At 49.4% G+C, this 22,543-nt stretch overlaps 1 protein-coding gene across 10 annotated transcripts; it reads right to left on the bottom strand.

Moving 5' to 3' along the window:
- Window positions 1-1,960: 1,960 nt before the first annotated feature.
- LAS1L (LAS1 like ribosome biogenesis factor) lies at window positions 1,961-21,679 on the bottom strand. Of its 10 annotated transcripts, none has more exons than XM_074359994.1 (15): window positions 21,322-21,666; window positions 20,428-20,553; window positions 19,349-19,418; window positions 18,454-18,535; window positions 17,319-17,603; window positions 16,985-17,031; window positions 16,025-16,134; window positions 14,214-14,299; window positions 13,797-13,847; window positions 13,294-13,500; window positions 12,800-12,947; window positions 7,151-7,683; window positions 4,178-4,328; window positions 3,468-3,604; window positions 2,139-2,278 (listed from the first exon to the last, which is right to left on the bottom strand). In XM_074359994.1, the coding sequence occupies exons 1-14, from the start codon at window positions 21,510-21,512 to the stop codon at window positions 3,481-3,483; spliced, it is 2,211 nt and encodes a 736-aa protein (XP_074216095.1). In that variant the 5' UTR covers window positions 21,513-21,666; the 3' UTR covers window positions 2,139-2,278; window positions 3,468-3,480. The 10 variants fall into 10 exon arrangements, 7 of the variants coding, with proteins under 7 accessions (XP_074216094.1, XP_074216098.1, XP_074216101.1 ...); XR_012504883.1 differs by lacking the exon at window positions 3,468-3,604 and adding an exon at window positions 9,934-10,046 and having other exon boundaries at window positions 2,140-2,278; window positions 21,322-21,678; XR_012504885.1 differs by lacking the exon at window positions 2,139-2,278 and adding an exon at window positions 9,934-10,046 and having other exon boundaries at window positions 21,322-21,679.
- Between the last annotated feature and the right edge of the window lie 864 nt (window positions 21,680-22,543).

Here is a 22,543-nt window from a genome sequence, read left to right as displayed (position 1 = left end):
GCCATGAATCCACAACACTCACACAAAGTATGAAAAGCTTTTGAGAGCACTTTCACATCTATTATCCTTTTTTGATCCATACAATAAACCCATGAGGCAGATATCCTCCTTCTACAGATGAAGAAACTGTGGCATGATTTGCCCAAGGTTGTTCCCATTAAGTGATGGAGCTTGTCTTGAACCTAGGTCTTTGGGTAGCTTTTTCCTCCATACCAGAGCGCCTCATACTCTATAGTGTGCATCAGAATCATCTGAAGGGCTTGTTGAACCAGATTGCTGCCCACCCTCAACCTTACTGATCTAGGTCAGCAGTGCAGTTCAATAATTTGCTTTTCCAACAAGTACCCAGGTGATGCTGATGATAACAAGAAACACAGATCTATACCAAGCTGTTAACTTGTTGTTTGCCTTTGGGCAAATCCCTTCCCTTTTTCTCTGCCTTTGTATCTCATGTATAAAATGAGGGGGCTAGACTAGAACTATGATTTCCAAATGTTTTTTAGCAGCAAAGCCCATTTTGAAAAAAAAGTCTTATATATGACACCAACACATGCACAATAGATAAAATCCAGGCTACTGTAGAGAAGTGCTGGAGGGGAACCAAGTACTTGCAACACTCATCTCCCCACTGAGCAGATGCTGAGTCTGTGTCCCAGAATGCACATTTGCAAATCCTTGACTAGATGTGGCCTAGACACTCCTTGAAGGCTCCTTTAGCGCTGACATTCCAAGATGCTATGAGACTTAGCATTTGGCAGGAGAGGGAAGAGTTGGATAGAAACTGCATTAAGCAGTGCTGGAGACTGCCCTGACCATTTCTAATGCTGGGGTCCACAGAGGACAGGAAATCTTAATGCTTTTGGGATGTTGGGCTCATGGACACCTTTGATAATCTGATTATATCTGTGGACTAGCTCTAGAAAAATGATTATATACATATACAAAGATGTTCAGGATATCCTTTAAGAGGTATTGGGGACTCCCTAGGGGTCCTAACATTTAAACCCTTGACTAGGCTCTGGCAGGGCATTTCAACTAAATTCCTTCTTGGCATTTTTATAGTATATGCCCTCTCCTTCCTTTTATCATTCTTTGGCTTATTCAGCCAGTTTTTGGCTGGAATGCTGCCTGGTTCTGTCCCTTATTTCCCTTTGTCTGGGCCCAAACTGGCCCTACAGAGATGCATACTCTTATGTAGGTGTCACTCTCCTGATTGGGGATGAGGAATACTGTAGCCAGACTTGAGCTTGGTCAACCACCACCTTGAGAAAAACAAAGAACTTGTGGCACACCGGGGCTTTCTTAAAGCAGTTAGCAAAGGGATCAGATTATATTTGGTGGACTTTGTCCCTTCTCAGCAGGCAGAGGGCTCTGAGGGGTGAGAACTTAAGTTTATTCATCCAAGTTAATTCATCTTGGCAACTCAGGGCTGACAGGGTAGGCACTCTGAATGTCTGAAGGAACTGGGTGACCATGGAGGACCTCTGAGTCAGTCCCTAAGACATTTCTCTGCTCCAATGCCCACCATAGGGAAGTCCATTTTACCTTTTTCTAGGCAGAAATACAAGTGACAAAGGTTTTACTTTGGCTTTCAACTGCTGTTTGGTGCCCAGTGAGGGCAGGCAGGGAAATGAGCCAGAAGCCTGCTGTGTGGCATCAGGAAGAACTGGGTCTTCCAGCTGTCAGGGAGGTTCTGAGCAGATTTCCCTTATGATGGCTGGGCTCTATGGCCACCAATGCCTCTTTTGGGGCCCGATGCTTCCTGGTAAGCTGGCCCCACACTGCATTTCAATGAGCGGAGTGAAAATGGTTTGGGTCAGAAAAAAGGTATGAGCGGCAGTAGGCCCCAAGGGGCCTCAGGACCCAGCTCCTGCTCAAAGCTCTGTTATGATCCCACCTTCTCTTAGCCCCTAGAATAAGGGGAGAAGCACACAGCCCCTCATCTCACAAACACCAGAACAACAATTGCCTGTTTATTGTTTTTCAAAACAAAGCAAAACAAAATCAAAGTTTCTCTGTGATGGAAAACTGAGCTGATATGGTGGATGCAGGCTACCTCCCAGGTTATTTCCTGGAGCATTAGGTGCACTGAGAGGGTGGGCTGGATGCCCCAGCGGGGCTAGATGAACAATTACACCAGGCCAGGCATCAGAAAAGCTGCAGGCCAGTTTTGAGCCCGTGCAGCTGACCATGGCTCCAGAGAAGGCCGTCCAAGTTGCTGCTGTCACTGCTGTTGCTGCAGTTGCCACTGCCGATGCCACAGCTCAGGCCCAGGGTGCTGTGGAAAGAGGGGAGGGGCTGGTCAGTTGGGGAAGGAGGCAGCTTTAGGCTCTACAGGGGCTAAGGATGCTAGATGTGTGTGTCCATGGGGACAACCCACCCTCTAATCTGAGAATCCACTTCAAGATGGGCCCCAGGAGTGGCTCTGCCCTCCCCTCAATTGAAGGAGGTGGGATACGAGGATTGGAACTTTTCAAATAAAACTTTATAGTACATAAATCAGATCGGAGCAGAGCTATGTGGGTTGATGTAGGAGAGGGATAGTTATACTACCCCACTCCCAGGAAGGTATTGAAAGTGGCTGCCTAACAGACTTTCTTCCAAGGCCTTAAATCTTGGGGGCCCAAAGGACCCTAGGCTGGATCCCTCCCACCACAAGAGCTGGTTAAGGGGCCCAAGGCCAGGCTGGGGCTGCAGGGCTGGGCCCCTCTCCCATCCTAAGACTGCAAAATTGCTCAAGGGAGAAGACTGCCCTCCCCTTCCTTGGCCTTGCTCAGAATACTCTTGCTTCCCCTGCTTCCTGCAAGTCAAAGGTCCTTCCAGGTAGATGAGGGTGACAGCTGAGAGCAAAGCCATCATCCTTCCCCTCAGAAAGATCCATGGTTATACTACTGCCACTGAAAAAACTTCTTAGAGATGATCTAGCCCCATCCCTTCCTATCACCTACTGTCTTACAGACAAGGGAACTGAGGCTCAGAGATGAAAAGGGACTTGCTCAAGGCCACACTGCTAAGTCAGGGGTGGAGCTGAGACAAGAAACAGGGGTGGGCATGCCCGCTCCAGCAGAGAAGTCTTCCTACTACAGGGGGTGTGGGGCTGGCCTACTTCTGGATTTAACAGCTCTACCTGCCCACACTTCATCCTTGAAACCTTAATACTCATCAAGATAGCCTTACCCAAGGAGGGAGGAGGTCTCTCTCTCTCAAACACGTGGGCTCCACTCCCAACTACAGACCACTCCGCTTCCCCAGCTGCTTCCTCTCCTCTCTAAGAGGCCTGCTGTCCCTAGCCTAGGACAGAGAGTCCATGGCACTGCCTTGGGCCTGGCTTGCTGCTGGGGCCCCTGGGTTCTACAGCCCTCTCTCTGAATGTCTAGAAGAAGAGGGGCTCATCTCCCATGAAGTGGGCAGGTGGCACAGGGACAGACTGTTTCAGGGGCCCACAGAGGTCTCTCTCTGGTACTCACAGGATTCTCCCGGTCACAATGGCCCCGCATTCCGGAATGTACAGGACCTCTGGACGGGCTCCTTTGTGTTACCAGCAGAGCCCCTCAGCAAGGGCTGCTTGATTCCTGGCTCCCTGATGACCCAAGGGCTCTCACGCCTGTGATCCAGAGGCAAGTTTCGAGGGAGAGCGTGGAGCCCTGCGTAGGCCTTGCTACCAAGATGCCAGGACAGTGTGGGGAGGCCTACTGATTACTCTGTGAACCTCTGGACAAATCTCTTCCCCTTTCTGGGCCTCAGTTTTCTCCTTAGGAACGTGAAGAAGTTGGATTAGAGCACCTGTTCTTGACCCTTTAGAGAATCTGTTGAAAGCTATGTACTGCTCCCTTCCCAAAAATGCACATATACACGTACATACACACAAACTCACCCTCTCACATGCACACCTGCATGCATGCACACACACCAACTGGATGCAGTCTGAGAGGGATGCGAAGCTAGTTCTGTATGGCTGCCTCGCTGCCCCCCCCCCTACTAGGGGCTGGAAGTCCTGGCAAGGGCCCAGCTATAGGGAATGGAGCTTATACTTCATTCCTTTGGGCCCTGACTGGGGACATCAACCTCCCCAATCCACCCCACTCTAGGTCCTTCTCTCCCTCCCTCCCTCCCCCCTCTCTCTCTCCTACAGGAGGCAGAGAAAGGGGTGGGGAATCCTGCTGCCATGTGCACTCACCCAGCCTTGCATGTTGGTGGTTCCAGCCGCTGCTCTAACACAGGCTGGTCCAAAAGATACATGGTGTCATAATTCTCCAGCATAAGCTCTGCTGGGTCCTCGGTCTGACCTGGCATTCGGCCTAAGGGGAAGGTGTCCCATCGTATATCTTCTGTGGAGCAAAAAGAGGAGGCAAGAGAGGGTTGATTAGCTAGTTCTCAGATGGGTGCACAGGCCCACCTACCCTGTCCGTCCACCTACCTGTCTACCTGGGCATCTTCAACCTAGCTCCTCTCTACCTCAGTTTCCCCCACCCCTTCTGTACTCCCCCACACACTCTTTATGTCCCTTCTTCCCTTCTATGTTTCCACGTACACCATCCCCAACACAAGCCTTCTCCACCCCCCACATAACATGCACACAACTATAGATATTTTTGTTCCTCTCCACTCTTCTCCCACTTCCCCAAACATGTCCCGACACAGACACAGACAACTTCAGTCCTGGCTGTATCACTGCCTGAACTTTCACCCTCAACCCCCATTTCCATATACGCATATATATATCCTAGAAAGTCAGGATGCCCCAGAATTCCAGCTGTCCCTCCTTCCCAAACCCAAAGATACCTCTGAGTATCTGAATGACCTAGATATCCTACACATATACACGCCCCACCATGTTTAAATGCCACACTTCTTAGTGGCCTTGCCTTGAGAGAGATACACACACACTCACATACCACTTCAGGGTGAACACTCTTTCAGAGGTATTATGCTTCCCCTGCCCCCTGCAAGGTTTTGTTTCCCCCAGATGCACACACAAAGAACATCCTTTCTCTAGGGAAGGGCAATCTCACTGCATAGACCACCCCCATCGCTGCCTCTAAGTATACATATATAAGCACACAGACCAAACCTTCCACTCAACAAAAGTTCCCAGTTTCACTCCCTGCCTCTCAAACTTATACACAGGCCCACAAACGAGAAATCTTAATGTTCCTGCATCTCCACATGTCTACACACATACAGAGGAAGCAAAGCAAGGTAGAGAGGGAAAGATTTCAATATGCCCAAGCCTTTCTGCATTCACAAACCACTTCCTCCTTCCCTCCCCCCAACCCCCAAAATACACCCCTTCAGAATGGACCATGCCAGGCATTCCCTACCTTCTGTCCTATCAGTTAAATACCCTCCACACAGTATTATATGAAATCCCTTCCCCATCCTTACACCAATGCATCCCATGTTTTTAAGTGAAGCCTTCACTGGTGAGCTCCTTCAAGAAGATCCAGTTTCTGGCCTCCTGCATCTCCCTTGTACCCAAAAGATCCTCCCTGTCGTGATGTCCCTGGCATTCTGGAAACTATCAACCCCGGATTAGTTTTTTATGCTATTCATAGAACCTTATCCAGGAAGGGCTGTACCTCTGCCTGCCCATCTCCACCAACCCCTGGCTCTATTACATGAAGGAAGTTGTGCCTGTCTTAACATCCTCCATTACCCTATGCGTACAAAGATACCTTTGTACACAAGGATCGTTCCCCCGACTTTTGTCACTGACCTGACCATCCTCCCTCCCCATCACTAACACTCCCAACCCTACTGACATCACTGCCCCTGCCTCTCTAGCCTGAGGCACGTCCCCTTACTGATAGCATGGACACACACGCACCATCTCTGGATGGCTGCCTCACTGCCTGTTCTCATGCCTTTCCATATACCCCCAACTCTCACTGCTTCCACTTCTCTCCCTCATACAGATACCTACTGGTCCCCATGGGTCTTGGCAATTCCACCTCCTCTTCCAAAAACAAACACAACCGTGAGTGCATGGATACACAGATGCACATACAGCCCACTTCACAATTTCTCTTTTCACAACCCCTACTCACTCACACACACACAATTCTGCCTGAGTCAATGCCCTGCCCTTTCGATATTTATAAAGATCCGCCAACACAGCCCTCCTCGCCCTGAGACAGTTTTCTGTCCCTGTGCCTTGGTTTGTCTAGCATATGCAGGCACACACGCATTCACATACACACAAACATAAGCATGTTCCCCCAGCCCTAGCACTCAGGATCTTTATGCCCCAGCTCTTCCACACACCTCCACATGAGGGCAAAGACTCCACCTTTCCCACTAAGTTCCTTCACTGCTGCTCCTCTCTCTCCCTACTGTTCCCCATCATGCCTATGCTACCCCACACCCATTCCCCTCCTGAGTTAGCTCCATCACACAGGCTGATCCCCACATCTACCTCTGCCTCTAGCATGTACACATACACATGTGCCCACATATACACATCAGATTGCTCATTCCTTTGGAATCTCCCTGCCTTAAGGTTCCTGCTCCCCAACTGAAATAAGGGCATTCAAAAGACCACCCTCAGGAGGAGGAGATTCATGTTCCCCCACCCATCATCAACCCCCGCCCCCTCCCAGCTTTGTCTCACTAACTTATATACTCACTAAAAAACTGCACTACTCCTTATTCTCACCTTTCTGATCTCACTTCCATTTCCTCTGACTTAATGCTCCTGGTTCTTCTTTCGCATACACACAACCAAATCTGGTCCAATCACCACCCAGTCTCCACGTGTACATACTCATTCACACATACACAGACAAAGCACTCTTCTTTAGCTCCCTGCTCCTTATCACTGCATGCAAAAGACACAGGCAGAAATCATGTTTACCTACCCCCTACCTCTCACTTTTTGTGTTTTGCTACCCAGTGCCCACACCCACACCAACCCCTCTGAAGGTGCTGTCTGCACGAGGCAGCTGGCTGCATGATGTTGCTAAGGTCCCTGGCGCTTACACACTTCATCGTAACGGGGAGGGAAGCCTACTGTCATTCACACACCAGGCTGCTTCCCAGGCTTGCCTCGCACTGCTACTTTCCATCGTATCTCTAGGGCGAAAGGAAGCCTCAGGAGCCAGCCAGAGAAGGAAGACAGGTGTGGGGACAAAGTCGTGATCAGGCTCCTCACCTGAGCTAACTTGCCATGCGGAGCCCTGCAAAGCTCCTCTTTTATGGGCCAGGAGCCTAGCACTCTCGGCAGTGGGGGATTCTTGCTCAGCAAAGAAAGGCTCCACCTCCATCCTGTCTTCCTCCTCATCATTTTCATCATCTTCATCATCATCCTCATCATCATCATCTTCATCATCATCATCCTCTTCATCTTCCTCCTCTTCCTCCCACTTCTGGTCCTCATTTTCCTCTTCCTCCTCCTCCTCCTCCTGGTCTTCCAAAACCTCTTTCTCCTCCTCATTTTGCTTGACATCATTAAGGCCTCCCTGCTCTTCCTGCTGCTGGGCTTCTCCTTCAGGCCCGGAGATAGAGCCAGCTGGTTTGAGGCTCCAATATAGGCTGTCCAGTGTGTATGGAGACTTCCCAATGGGAGAAGCCTCTGAGCCCTCCTGCACCTCGTTGTTTTCTCCACTCTGGGTATAAATGGAACAGATGCGCAGCAGCTTCTTCTGCTCCTCGTCTGGCAGGACCTGCTCCATGGCTTTGAAGATGCTGAGCAAAGGGAGGGATGTGGTAACAAAGATTCAAAATTTCAAGTCACTTCATACCTCAACACTCCAGTTTGAATTTGGTCTCTGAGCTGTCAGACCTGCCTCTGAAAGGCAGTGCAGCAGAGCAGAGAGAACACAGATACAACAGGACCATGGACTCTGAACAAACTCTATGATTGACTTCTGTGGCTCACTTGCATTCTTAATAAAATGAGGACAATAATGGCACCTAACTTATAGGGTTGTTGAGAGGAGTAAATAAGATAGCTCACATAGAATGCCTGGCACAGTGCCTGGCACATAGTGAGCATGCAATAAATGATAGCTATGAAATCTGTATTGCAATGTTATATAAATACACAAACTAGCCATTAGGCCTGCAGAGCTGGACATGAGAATAGTGGATCCCGCTCTTTAGCTGAGCAATCTGTTCTGAGCTCCAAAGATATGCCTGGAAATGTGCTGTGCTCCTTCTGCATGGAACACAAAGTGGGATCCCTTTCTGGGAGCAACTACAGCCCAGCCTGGAATGGAGGAAAAGAAAAAAAAAAGCAGCAGTTGACAAGACAAAGCAGGATGTGGGACAGAGGCCAGATGAGCACTGCAGACCTGGGCACCACAGGAGCTGGGGGAGGCAGAGAGCACAAGGAGGGCAGGAGAGATCAAGGGAGGGCTTCGTGCAGAACCCAGAGTGAGCACACCGTGCTGTGTGCATGCGGTGACAGGAGCCTGGCTCGAGGGGACGGGCTGTGCTCAGGAGCTGTGGGAGAAAGAGAAGCCTGCAAAGGTTAAGTGTGTGTGTTGGGTGGATGGGGGTCACCTGACGTCTCTGAGCACAGGTGAAGGCTGCATTTCTGAAGATCACTGTGGGGCCCACATGGAGGATGGCCTGGATGGGGCAGCCTGGAGCATGGGTGACCAGGGAGAGTCAGTGAGGGCTGACCTAGGGCACTGGCAGTGGAGATGGGAGGGGGAGAAGCTGTGAAGGACGGACAGACAGACAAAGGCAGGGCTTCGTGACCAGATGGTACGGGTCAGGGAGAGGAGTTAAAAGATAATGACATCGTGCACACAAAGGACGGCACTAATAACAAAACCACCAACAGATACAGAGCCGAGGGGAGGAAGAGGGTGAGCACTCTGTGCAGAGCCTCATGTAGAACCGGGCACCTAGCAGGTACCTGGTCACTGCTGGAGGCCTGTAGGGAGGACAGATGGATAGTTCCTTTCTAGGTGTATTGAGTTTGAGCTGCGGGCTCTCCATGGAAGGGCCATACTGTTTTCTCTCTAGGCCCCAGAGGCAGTCTGGCCACCAATGGGTGGTCGCTGGTCACTGGCTGCTGGGGACAGGGCTAGGAGCTAGAGACGCCACTCGGAGACTGGGAGACCCTCTCTGCAGGGCTAATTTCATGTTCCAAGAGGGCACTGGCTCAAATTGAATTGATATTGGCTGGCTGGGAGAAGCTCTCAAAAAGCTTCCAGCCTTATTAATAAGAGGAAAAGCCAGAGAGAAACTCTTCCCTCTCACCATGGTCCATTAGTATGATTAATAATAAATATTCCCAGGCACTCGATATTGGCAAGATGCCATGTTACCACTGTTTATTCTTACCCATCGGCTATCACGAGCTGTCTAGTCTGACAACTGAGGTGCAGGAGTGATAAGAATCTTAAAAGCCACCTACTTTCTCAGGTTTGTCTGGTCCCAGCTTGGGACTGAGAAGGTCACGGGTCAGGCTAGTGGTAAGAAGGTGGACTCACACCAAGACCTGGGCCCAAATTCCTGTCCCACCATCAACAAATTTTATGACTTTTGGATAAGTCACTTCACACTATTCAGAGCCTCAATGTCTTTCTTATCTGTCAAATAAGAGTATAATACGTCCACATCTAAAGATTGCTGTGTCAAGTGAAATGAAAAAGCTTCTACAAACAAACACAGCACTATGCCCAACACTTAATTGCCAGTGGTATCTTTTATTTTTTCCTCTGGGGAAAATAAAAGTCAAGTTCTGTATGTGCCTAGTAACACATGCTTTTCGTAATAGTGCAATCTAATGCAACACTGTAGAAAGCCCAGGAGTAAGGACAGGATATCTGAATTCTGGCCCCAGTTCTGACTTGCAGTCTTGCTACTGACTTGCAGCATAATACCTGGGGAAATCACACTTCCAAATCTGTACAATGGGGTGATTAGGACTAGTTTCACTGATGATCTGGGAAAGGCAGGATCTGTGCACAAAAATCGTACCCAAGTGAGCCGCTGTTACTGCTGGCATGTGTCGCATCCCTCTGGTATGCTTGGGTTGGGAGATCTCTGTGGTCCAGACTTCTCCAAGACCAGCAGCTTCCACTCTGCAGGCACTTAGGATTGGAAAGTACCTTGAAGGCCACCTATCCAAACCTCTTCATGCTGCTCTTTTCATTCCCTCCCCACATCATATACACATGCCATGTTTCTTGTGGACTTTGAAATTTCCTTTATTCCTTCTCTTGCTGGAATTGCTCAAATGACTTCAGGACTTTTTGGTTCTCCTCCCAGTTTTCCACCCATCCATATCACTTCCAGTCTAGAGCACACACATCGGAGATTTGGCTGTTTCGTTCAGTCTCATCTCCTGGAGGTCTTGCACTGGCTGATTTTGTCAATGAGGCTATTTTTTTTCTCTTATAAGTTACTTATAAGCTACTACTGTGCTCCAAATGTCATCAGGGTTCAAGAAGGACTTTCTGACTCCATGGAAAGGATCAGGGGACTAAGAAGTTCTTAGAATCCAGATTCCCACTTCATTTATTCCTCAGGCATGGAGTCAGCTCCCACCAAAGACAGCACTGCTGGCCATGAGACAGCAGAGTTTGGTTGAGTTCAACAACATTTACGGAGGCCTATTTGGGGGCTGGACTTGTAGGGTGTGCTGGGGCATGGATGGCTAATGCAGAGTCCTTGTCCTTGAAAAGCTTAGTCTGTTAGAGGGAAGGAGACACTAGGGGAAATAGACACAGCAACACAAAGTCTCAGATTGGAGAAGTACTTGAGAGAATCAATGTGACAGTGTAGACAGGGCCACCAGCAAGTGAGACAGGGAGCAGGAGGAAGATCACTTTGGGGCTGGAGCGGGAAGTAAGATGACCAATTCTCTTCTGTCACAGTAAGGTGCCTGGAGGCCACCCAAGGGGAGAAATCTGCATGCAGTCAAATATGGGATAATGAATCCTGGAGAAAAAGCCTGAGCTAGATAAAGAGATTTGGGCCTTGGTACTTTACAGAAACTAGTTAAAAAAAAAAAAGCACAGGCATTTCAAGGCAGTGGTAAACAGCGTCAATGCAGCAGACATGGAAATGGAAAAGGGCCCACTGGATTTGGTAACTAGGTCAAAGGAAATCTGGGAGTGAATGCCAAATTGCAGCAGATTGTAAGGAGTAAGAAGGTAGTGAGGAAATCTAGACTGCTGAGTGTAGACTACTCCCTTGAAATGTTTTGATGGGAGGGAAAGGAGTGATAAGCTGGTGATAACCCCACAAAGGGATGCAGGATCAAAGGAGATTTTGCTTGTGGTGGTGTTATTATTGTTTTGTTTTAAGATGAGAAAAATTCAGGCACATTCATAGGTTGAAGAGCAAGAGCCAGTAGAGCAAGGGAGAGGCTGGGGTGAGGCCCCAGTGATGCTGGCAGAGGCAGCTCCAGAGCACAGGTGGAGGAGTAGGCTTTGAGGTTGGGCAAGACCACCTCATCCTGAGACTGGCGAGAATGTTGAGTGGAGCCGCAGATCAGTTCACGAGGGCTGGACCTCGGGTCGAGGAGGCCCTGCTGGAGGCCTCCATGTGCTTGAGGAAGCTAGGGTGAAATGGGAGAGGGGGAGGGGCTTGAGGTGAGTGGTAAGGGTTTAGAACAGTCAGGAAACAGGAGAGAAAGTGGGCAGAAAACAAGTAAAAGTTCAGACAAGCAGAACTGAGGCCTGGCCCAAGATTAAAAATCATACCTCTGCAGTGGCAGCAATCCGCAGGGCTATGTTGTTTTCTCCAGCAGAGCTCAGCTACCCGGGCTGAGGAGTGGGAGAAGCAGAGTGGGGAGGATCAATCCCAGTGTGGGGGCTTGCAAGTCAGACACGCCAAAGGATGGGCAGAGCTGAGGGTGCTGAGGATGAGTGGCTGAAGTGATCAACCACAGACAGGACTGAAGGGAAGCAAGGTTGAGGCAGGTAAGAAATGGAGAGATGGAGGTCTGGAAGCAGGCAAAGCAAAGAGCAGATGTCATGGGATGCGAGGGTGAGAACCAGAGGGACAATAGGTGGTTGTCACCAAGTGGGATGCTGGGATGTGAGCTTTCAGAGGTGGAATAGCTCTGAGTGATGGAAATGGGCTGCTGAGTGTAGTGGAGAATGAAGGTCACTGGAGTTGAGGAGCTGCAGTGTCAGATGGGTCACTCAGATGAAACAGGTATTGTTCCAGAAAGCAGGAAGAGAATTGGGTGCTAAAGCCTTCCATGAGTATGAGGGAAGTGGCTTGGGGTCAGGAAATGACAGAAAAAAAAGAAAGGGAGACAATCACAGGTATTTACAGGAATCAGTGCAATATTCAGTTTGACCACAGCACCCAGGGTGGACTGGGTAGAGGGGATTCACAGGAGGTATGGCTATCAGGATAGGTTGGGGCAGAACCAGAAAGATCTTTGAATGTCAGGCTAAGAAGCCAAAACTTCATTAAAAAGTCATAGGGAGTCACTGAAGGTTGTTAAGCACCTATGAGAAGTATATTTGGGGAAGATAACAGAGATAGCACTGGGCTTAGAGTCAGAAGAATGGGTTCAATAATAAACAGCAGCTACCATTTATTGTGCACTTACTCTGTACAGGCCACTGTGCTAAGCACTCTAAGGGGTTTGGCTCATCCATTTTCATACTGGACTCAGTTCAGCCACGTTTTAAGCTGTGTGATCTTGGGCCAAAATACCCTACTCCTTCCCTCTCTGGGACTCAGTTCTCTCATTTGTTAGCAGGAGGGGGACAGGACTAGGTGTCCTTGCAAGGGCTCATCCAACTCTTGCCATTCTAGGCCTGTGCGGCCCTGAGGCCTGCAGGGTGTCACCCTCTTACCAGATGGAATTCAAGAGACTTACAGCTGAAGGAGTTGGGAGCTGGCCCAGCAAGGTGAGCCCAAGCAGGACTCAACCACCTGGGGCCAGTCAAGGGAGGCAGAGCAGTTGAATAGCCTCCAGTTCTTTCTTGCTTCCCACTGGCTTGCAGAAAATCGGCGGGCATTCCGTCCTGAGAGAGAAGAGAGGGCCTGAGGAGAAGGAATCAGAAAGCACACCACCCAATCTTGTACTTTGAAAAGCTTGGCTTTGTCCCTCCCCATCCCCCCAGACTCCCCACTTTATACCTCCCACTTGCTCAAAGCATTCAGGGCCCTTTTCCCCAGCCCAGTTTACTTGGCTCTGAGAAGAAAAAGGTGAAGGAGATTTGTCCACTGCTCCTGCAGGGCCCTCTTGGGCAAACCTAAACCTTTAGCAAGGGATGTGTCCACCTCGTGCTATTCAGCTGAGAGCTGACAGTGGCAGATGCTCCTGCCTGGGCGGCATTAGGTCCTGGGACTAGGGCTAGTCTCCCTCACCAGTCTTGGTGTTAGCCACAATCAGTTCAACGGTCCATCTGAGGATGTAGGTGGGCCGGATCCCGCTGTCCCCCAAGGCTGGCAGCTCAGAGAGCATCCTCTCCAGCAAGGCCTGCGTGAAGGTCTGGGAGTGCAGGCCCCTGAGCAGGGGCTGCCAGAATTGAGAGAATGGCTTTGGCACCAGGACGTCACTCAAGTCCACATTTTCTGGTTTGTGAGAAACACCCATTGATAAGGAGAGGGAAGGCAGGGAGGGAGAGAGATGGAGGGAGGGAGGAGAGAAGAGGGAAAGAGGGAGAGAGAGGAGAAGAAGAAAGGGAGGAGAGGGAGAAGAAGGGGCCCCACCAACAATAACAGAGTTGCCACCGCAGACAGGAGGAAAGAGGAGAGCAGAAAAGCAGGGGAGAGAAACCAGTTAGTATCTGGCAAACAACAACTGGCTTAACACAAAGTATAAAAGAAAAAGAACTCTGGTTCTAACTTCAACTTTGTCAATAACTCACTGTGTGACTCTGGGTCAGTACCTTCCCCTCTCTGGACCTCAGTCTGCCCATCTGTAACATGAGGATGTTGGACTAGATGACCTCACAAGGCCCTTCCAGTTCTGCTGTTCTAGCTCTCTAATGAGTGGCTAAATCACAATTAACACAGCACAATAATGGCATTAAGACCCCACCCCACTCCACCCCACCCTATCCCATGCCATCCCACCCAACCCAATTCCAAGCCACTTAAGAATAGCCCAGCAACTGCTTATTAGTGAGGCTACACCTTCTGCTCAGCCAAGAGGGGCTTCCAGTGGCTATACAATGGCAGGAAACAGCCCTTGACCCCCAGTCTAGGACCACCCAGCCCACCCTTGATGTTCTTGCCCAGGATACGCAGTACCCTAAGGCTGTAGTGGGCCTCCAGGACCCTACCTTCATAGTCTATCTGCAAAGCTGCCAACTGCTCAAATGTGGGGATGAGAAAGCCGTCATCCAGAAAAGCATCCAGCACAGCCTCCCTGGAGCAAGAGGACACTAAATTAAGTACACTGAAGCAGGCAGAAGACCCTCTCCTACACTCCTACCCACTCCCAAGGCAGCAATGCCTCTGGCTCAAGTGGCCAAAACAGCATGGGGGAAAAGGCAGTTGACAATTCAATCTCAGGCCTTAGCCTCCCAGGGAAGGGGCTGAGCCAGAGACTGGGATCAGTGGGTTTTGAACAAGCATTTACCAAGCACATGCTCATCTAAGGCCCATAAGAAAGGCAGTAGTGGCTGAACAAGCCTGAAAGCACGGATGGAGAAAAGTCCCAGGCTCACGAATGAGTTAAATGCTGGAGGTCATAGGGTCAAGGGCTTTTAGACTCTAGTTCCTGCTCAGTCTTTCTCTTGACAGTCCTCCAGTTTCCTACCCCTCCCCCTCTGCCTGGTTGCCCATCAAATCTTAAAAGCACAAACTATGGGGACTCAATTCCTGGACCAAATAGTATCCTTATTCCTAGGGACCCCAAGAACCCAGAACTAAGATATAGAGGTTGAAAGCGTAAGCTATAGGGGTACTCCCTCATCCCTATCTAGCTCAAACAAAACCAGCAACAGCCAGCTGTATCCTCCAGAGCCAGCAGTTCCCTAAGAGAGGCTGTCCTCACTGACTGGGCCTAGAGGGGTAACAAGAGCTCCTAAGGTGTCTCAATGTCTGGAGGGTTGTCATGCTCAGATCCCTCCCTCTACCAGGCTTGGGGAAGAAAGAGTTGTCCTTCCATCCATCTCCTATCTCTTTAGGTCAGTATCCAGGAAGAGCACTTAAAACAGTTAACCGGTTGCCTGCTCAGCACAACCGGGCAGACACTGCTGTATAGCACAAGGATAGTCTTCCCAGTTACTGGAGGGGCCACCACTCACCCCTTTGCTGAAGGGTGGTACAGCCAAGAAACCTAGGCTGTGCAGACATTGATAAAACACCTTTGGAACTAGTGATACCCTGGGAATAAAGAAGACACCAGGGGCAATCCTAACCTACACTGCAGGCTCCCACCCAGGCCCACTCTACCACCCACACCACCTTCCTACACTCTCTGCTCCATCCTACATTCCTTCCAACATCTTTCCAAAGCCCTTTCCAGCTGAATTTAGGTAGCAAGCTCCAGAGAGCCAGGGAGGAGAGGAACGGGCATTGTCTGCTTTGGATTGAACTGAGCACTATTTAGGAGGAAAAAGCAGGCTCATGGCCATACTGAGTGGGTGAGAGGGGACTCAGTCTTTTGAGGATCCAGGCCCTTGGAAGGCCCCTCCTCTGTCCCAACCACAATTATCCAAGGGATGCTGACACTCTCTAATAGCAGTTCAAAAGAAGAGACCAGCAGCACCCACCATATTATCTTTTATGTCAAACTTGGACAAGGGCTAGGCAGCAAAAAAGCAAAGGATTAAGGGCTTTTCTTAGTTGCCAAGAGCTCCATATGCCACTGGACAAAGAGGAACAAAGCTGGCCAGGGGATGGATGACAACAGCCATTCCTGCCTCTGGCCATTTTCAGTGACTCAGAGCAGGAAACCCCAACCTGGTACCTGGCAGGGCTTGGGGAAGAGGATTATGCAGAATGCAGGGTCACCAGTGGGGGATCAAGATCATCCTTGGGATTTCAAACAACAGAGATTTGCAAACTGGGATATGAAACCAATTTCAGTGAGGCTGCTATGCTCTACTCTAGAGAGTAGGCAGCACCTGATTACCTAGTTACACACCTGTTCTCCCATGTAATGCCCTTGAGCTCTGCCAGGATGCATTCTACAGGTGGGGACATGTTATTCCACGCCTTAACAGCCTGAGGTAAATGCCTAAATTTCTCCAGCACCTGCCAGCAAAGAAGATCCCATCAGAAGGCTGGTTTTGCCAGGCAACCCTTCCCCACCCCTCCAGGATCCCTTCTCATAGGGACTCTCAGCACCTACCTTTAGGGGATAGGGCGGAGTAGCAGGGGTGGGCCCAGAACTCCCCTATTGGCCCCGCTACTAAAAGTATCCTGACCCTTAAACTATAGACTTTCTCTTCTTTCTCCCTCTTCACCCCTCAAATTCCCCGTGGCTCCCAATAACCAGATACCTCAATACTGAGATATCCAATGGGGGCATTTGGTTGTTGCTGGGCAGAGACCCTTGGGCCAAGGGAAGCAATGGTTTATGGAAGAAAGAGAATCAGGAGACCCAGGTTCTAATCCTGGTTCTATCACTAATGGCATATGTGACCTTGGGCCAGCCCCTTCATTCATCCATGGCTTCAATTTCTTCATCTGTGAAAAGGAAGGGTTGAGATGAACGGCTTCTAAGCTACCTCCTTTCCTACTAAAACAGCACCCCCAAACTCACCTGATCTAGGAAAGTTCCTGGGAGCCATCTGCTGATCAGCTGCAGTACTGCAGGGCCATGCAACCAGTTATGCCCAGTTGTTCCCTACCACCTAGTGGGGCAGATTATCCACAAGCTTCCATCATCTGCTCCTTTCCATTGGCGTAGAAGATCAGCCAACTGGACTCTGCTCCTCTTGTCTCCTTCCTGTTTCCCCCCCTCTCTTTCTTGGGAAGTTCCCTCAAGCTTTGCCACTTTTCTCCCAAATTCTTTCTTAGGACTTCTCTCAGGTAGTTGGCAAGAGGGAAGGAATAGCTGGGGCAGGTGAGAACAGGCCAAGTTAAGGGTACACTTTGTTACCTTAAACTGCTCCTCTTCATATGATACCAGCAGTTCTCGGGCTCTTTCTGAAAACAGAATAGGGAAACAGATGGGGCAGCCAGCCCAGCCTCCTGCTCCTGATGGAATTTTGAGCCCCCTCACCTCGTTTTGTGAGTTGTAAATTGGGAACTAGAATTCTTGCCTCTCTTGCTTCACAGGGCTCAAGGAAGATAATTTGTGACAGTAATTTTGTTAAGCTAAGACTCACCACAGCCTCAGAGGAAATGCTGAGCCAGGAAAATAACCAGTGTCAACCCTAAGCCTGAGTCTTCCAAGCTCTTGGGCCCCTTTCTGCACCCCTAAGGACACCTACCATACAACTCTTTATGTCTCTGAGCCTTTTGCAATTGTGAATCAACCTCTTTGTTGCCTTCACTGTCTCCATCAGCCTTGACATCTGGCTCTGCACCTTTCTCTTCATCCTTAGGCTCTGGTTTCTGTTCTGGGATGTCATCAACAACAATGTTCTTATCTTCCTCTTGGTCTTCTTCATCTGTTTCTTCCTTGTCCTCCTCCAAATCCCAGGTCTCTCTCAGGCTGTTCTCCAGTTGGCGGCACCAGTAGGTCTTCTGGAGCCAATCCAGGACAAAGTAGCAGCCTACAGGAGAAGAGGAAGGAAGGCGGTGCCATAGGAGCAGCCCCAGGCAAGCAGCTCCTCACAGGCCCCCAGCCTCTTGCAAGCATTACGGGAAGAAAGGCCCCAGGGAAGAGGCTTGGCTCCAAGAAGGCACAAATCGAAAATATTCAGAAGCAGCCCCTCCTGCTCTGGGTTATTCCCCTGTTCTTTGCTTTCTCCTGCTCATCAGCACCTTTCCTACGAAAAAAACACTAATACCAGACTTGAAGATGGGATGCCAAAAATGACATGGGGCTAGCAAGTGGGAGAACAGGGACCCAGTAGCTAGTTACATGGCCTTAGCCAAGTCTCTTCCCTTTTCTAGATCTCAGTTTCCTCAATGCAAAGAGTTAGGCAGAATCAGGGGTTCATAGTTGGGATGGGGTGTCCAAAGAACCCCTGGGTTCAAGACACCTGATGGCTCACATCTCTCAACCCACATCCCACTCCCTGCTTCAGGTACAAAGTTTAAGGGGATGCCAAAACACTCAGTAATTGAGATATCAAAACAAGATCAGAAGAGTGCCCTGCCAAGCTATATTGGAGCCTGAGGCAAAAGAAGAAATCAGTAATATTAATCTTATCTTTATTTTTAAATTCTGGTATTTTCTTTATCATGAGTTTTTTCCTATTAAAGTGTTATTTCTCTTGATTACTGAGCTTTTGACACTCCCTTAAAGTTTGTGTCCAAGGCAAGTGCCTCACTTACCTCACCCTAGTCCTGGCTCTGACCTCAGGTGAAGACCCTCCTCCCTCTCTCTCTCTCCCCACAGTGCCACCAAGCCCAGGCCTCTGGGCTTAACTGTGACAGGTATACTCCCTGGGGACTCACCCCTGCGGCAGTCATTTATATGGGGCATTTTCTTGTGGGTCAACTCATGGCGAAGTTCAACAATCCAATCTGGAATATTCACCTGATTATGGGGGAGGGTGTGAGTGCAGAAATTAGAAAATATTAAAGCTGAAAGGGACCATAGAGATGAATTAGCCTGGCTTCTCCCCATTTTACAGATAGAGAAATTGAGAGGTGGTTCTGGTCTTCGTGGCAGAGCCAAGATTAGAAACCAGGTCTCCTGATTCTTTTTATGCTCTGTGGAGGTGATCCTGAAAATTAGAAAACACTCACCTCCCCCAACCACCAACTAACCTCCTCCAACAAAGATTCCTGTGAATGAACATTAACAATCACCTTCTCCAGCTTCCCTCTGCCCTGTTAATACCAGTCCCTCTCCCAGGGTTCCCTCTCCCTCCCTCCCTCCCTCCCTCCTTCCCTCCCCACTTCCTCCAAGAAGCTTCTCTTGATGGCTGAGAACCTGCCTGCCCTCTGGGTCTCTACACACTTCACATACTCACTCAGGGCAGGGATGTCTGGCATTTTCATGCTGCTTGGTTGAGTTTGTTTCCTCCCTCAGGCTGTCAGCAACCAGAGGACAGGCACTTTTACAGCCACCTCTTTCCTGTCCCCATCCAGTGGTGCACTGGGGTGCCTCAGCTTCAGCTGGGCCACTCCCAGCAAGCTGGGCAAGCCAAGCCCATTGAAGATAGCAGCCATGAGCAAGGGAGCAAGTCTGCTTCTTTCAAGTTGGAGGCTGAGGCTCTGGGGTTCTTGCTGGGCTTGGCTGGTAGTGGTGGGACAAGCTAGTCTAAGTGTGTACCCACATCACCCCATGCCCCATTTAGTGAGCCCTCATGGGGAGAATTAAGCAAGGCCACTTTATCATACGCACCTCCTGAGCCAGGAACTTGAGGGGGAGCTTGACAAACTTTGTCTTCCTCTCCGAGATAAGATTCACAAACCTGAGTTGGGGGGGGGAAATAAGTGGCACAGCCCAAGTAACTCTTTTATTCAAACCAATGGGGCTTCAATACACCTTGCTGAGTTACTGACACCTTGCATTTACACAACCTTTCCAATGACTGTTCTGTCCTGTTCTCATGGTTGGTGTCAGCCAGAGCAAGAATGGTTCCATCCAGTCCAACATTTACTGAGAGTCTTCCCTGTACTGAAACCATACAGATGAATAAAGACACTGCTCTGGCCTTGAAGAGTTAAGTCTAGGATAAATAATCATGACATAATATAACATATTATACTATGACATAATATGTTATAAATGCTAGAACAAAGGACTACATCACATGATACAGGGAGCACAACTAAACAATGGAGAAGGTAAGAAGAGCTAGGGAGGAACTCAAGGCAGACAAGTGGAACAGTATGAGCTAAGCAAAGACTTTGACAGATGAGAAAACTCAGAGGCAACCTTTTTCTCAAAGTGCATGAGACAGCTAGAACCACTCTGAGTCACTTTGTAAGTCAGGAACTCCTGGCCCATGTCTCCATTTCCACAACTTGGAAAATTTTCAGTGTTCATGGAGAGAAGGGGAAAAGGGTAGTGCTAGGTGTAGATGGCGGTGGAATTAGAAAATCCACATTAAATCATGGCCAAGGATATCAAACCATTCAGAAAAGTTCCTCTGGGTGAAAGAGTTAAAGGGGAAAAAAATCAAACTGCCAAATCTGTAAGAATCCACAGAAATCACTTGGTCTGAACCACTCCCACCCTATATTCGAAAGAAAGGTAAAGAAAAATGGAAGAGAGAAGGCTCTCAGGAAAAAAGAGGAATGTGTGTTAACAGGGTGTACCAAAAGCTGTAAAGTTAAGCAATCACAGGGTGACCCATACACAGGGACACAAGGCTTTTTGCTTCAGGTAGAACCCAAAGCCAAATTCTGCTTATCATGTGCTACCCCCACGCCGCCCACCCCCAAGACCACCCCCACCCCTACCCATGTAGGTCTTACCTGACCAATGCCATGCCATAGAGCAGTCTAAGTTCATCAGTGCCCAAGCCACCAGTTACATCCATGAGCTTACAGCGTACCAGGTCAGCAGTAGAAGCCACTGCCAGGGGGAGTTCGTTGCCTAACCTAAAGGGCCACAGTCCAGCACCATCATAAAGGTCCCTTACACTGGCCCACCCTCCTCAGACCCTAGCTATAGCTGTAGGCTATTCCGATTAGATACTGGCTCAAGAATGTGTGAACAGACACAAATCAAGAAGGTGGAAAGAGGGAGGGTAAGGTCCCTGAAATCCAGTAATATATACGGCATGAGAGGCTGGTTAGAGTATGCACAGGACATCTAACTGCTGCTGCAACCAATCACTAATTAAGTGTGGACACACCCCTTTCTTTCACCCTGAAACCAACTCATTCAGCTAGAAAAGACCCTTATTCTTGGAGACATTTACCCCTTATCTGCTCTCAACTCAATCTTACCAAATGGACTGAGGCGCCCCAGTCAAACATGGTTTTGCAGGCAAGCTCCCCCCGCCACACACACACCTTTCCTAACCAGAAATCCACCCTAGAGCGCTACTCCTTAAACCCTGGCTCAGCCACACTGGTCCCTCCAGCACCCTGCCCAAATGGGAGAAGGTAAGAGTTAAAGCTCGCAGATCTGACAAGAGATTGTTGAGGCACACACTCCCTTTCTTTCCGCAAATGGGATCAGTGCAAGAGCTTGGCTGTGATCTTCCCCAGGCGCTTGGGAGAGGGGAAATGCCCAAACCGCTCGTAGGGGGACCATTAGGCATTTAGAGGAAGACTGGATAATAAGGCCTTAAGAAAATCCTACAAAGAAAGAGATGAAATGCCACCAGCACGCAGGCAGAAGGGCTAAGCCTGCTGCCTTACCTGCTCCTCCACACGGTGATGCGGTTCAGCGCGTACCGCTGCAATTTGTGGTCGTCACAGAACAGATACACCGTCACCTGATCCCACTCGGCCTTACTGAGCCAGGCGACCACGATGCGTTGGGCCCAGAGTGGCGGCAACCCTTTCTTTTTGACGCACTTCCCGCACCACCCACTTAACACGCGATCCATCCCCTGGGGACTCAGACCAGTCCCAATCCCGGATTCCCACCAGACACTGGGCTCGATGCCAGGCCTAGTGCCACCGCACTCCGAAAAGCCTTCAGCTCAACGTGCTACCCTCACACCAAACCGCCGCCGCACTAGCAGCCAATGGGAGAGCGTGACCTGGACGCAAGCCCGCCTCCCAGCGTTAGCGTAGCAAATCGAATCGCGAGAGCTGGAGGTCCATCGAACCACAAATTGCGGGTACGGCCTCGCCGACCGGAAGTGTTCTTTACTCAAAGCAGCCCTACCAGCTGCAAGTGTTCAGCCTCAAGGTTCCTATAATTTCCTGGTTGCTAACCGGCTTCTGTCTCAGACCCGGAGGGATTTTAGTTTGCGCCCTTTGGCATGCAGGGGAGGAATTGCGGTCATCCAGTATACTGGAAATGCACTTAATGTTTTCATTGCCGTGAATCAGCACCCAAGTAAAACACTATGGACACTGAAGCATGACAACAGAGAAAATGTCTAATATCTAAATATTTAAAGTTGGGTTAAAAAATCTGCTGGATTTTCATATCTGTACGGTGAGAAGCTTAGACTGGGTGATCTCCATGTTCTTTTCCATTGCTTAAAATTGTAGGATTTTACTCTGCCAGCATTCTACTGCTATGTTGGCTTCAACAACGCAAAGGTATACTTAGTTTTTCTGCACAATTCTTTGGGATTCTGGAGTTCTGGGGAAGAAAGCAATGTTATGAAGCCGTTCTGATTTTACAGGTTGGCTAAAATGTGTTCAAGACCTTGTCCCAAACCCTCTCACAGAAGTTATTTTCCAATCTAACACTTCAGAGGGAACTATTGCTAATGATCTAACAGCATCACTGCAAATAGCTCTTTTTCACTTTACAGCAACAAATTCCAATGAATTCTCCACATGTGCTTTTCTCCAGCCAGCTTCTCCTAAGATCTAGTTTGCCCATGGTTTTTGGATGATAGTTACTCTGTCCTGAGTAGCCATAAAAAACTGTAGGCCAGGTGTCTTGCAGAAACCAGAT

The sequence above is a fragment of the Camelus bactrianus genome, chromosome X (assembly GCF_048773025.1).
Source record: "Camelus bactrianus isolate YW-2024 breed Bactrian camel chromosome X, ASM4877302v1, whole genome shotgun sequence".
In the NCBI taxonomy this organism is placed as follows: Eukaryota; Metazoa; Chordata; class Mammalia; order Artiodactyla; family Camelidae; genus Camelus; species Camelus bactrianus.
The sequence above is the reverse complement of the archived record's forward strand: the minus strand, read 5'-3'. Positions and strand labels throughout refer to the sequence as shown.

What these genes read in the sequence shown, in the direction of transcription:
- LAS1L (XM_074359993.1), bottom strand. Translation starts at nt 21,512, where the DNA reads ATGGATCGCGTGTTAAGTGGGTGGTGCGGGAAGTGCGTCAAAAAGAAA. An exon ending in TATGGCATGGCATTGGTCAG is followed by an intron (nt 19,419 to 20,427) that starts GTAAGACCTACA and finishes CCCCCAACTCAG; the next exon opens with GTTTGTGAATCTTATCTCGG. An exon ending in CGCATGGCAAGTTAGCTCAG is followed by an intron (nt 4,329 to 7,150) that starts GTGAGGAGCCTG and finishes TTTGCTCCACAG; the next exon opens with AAGATATACGATGGGACACC.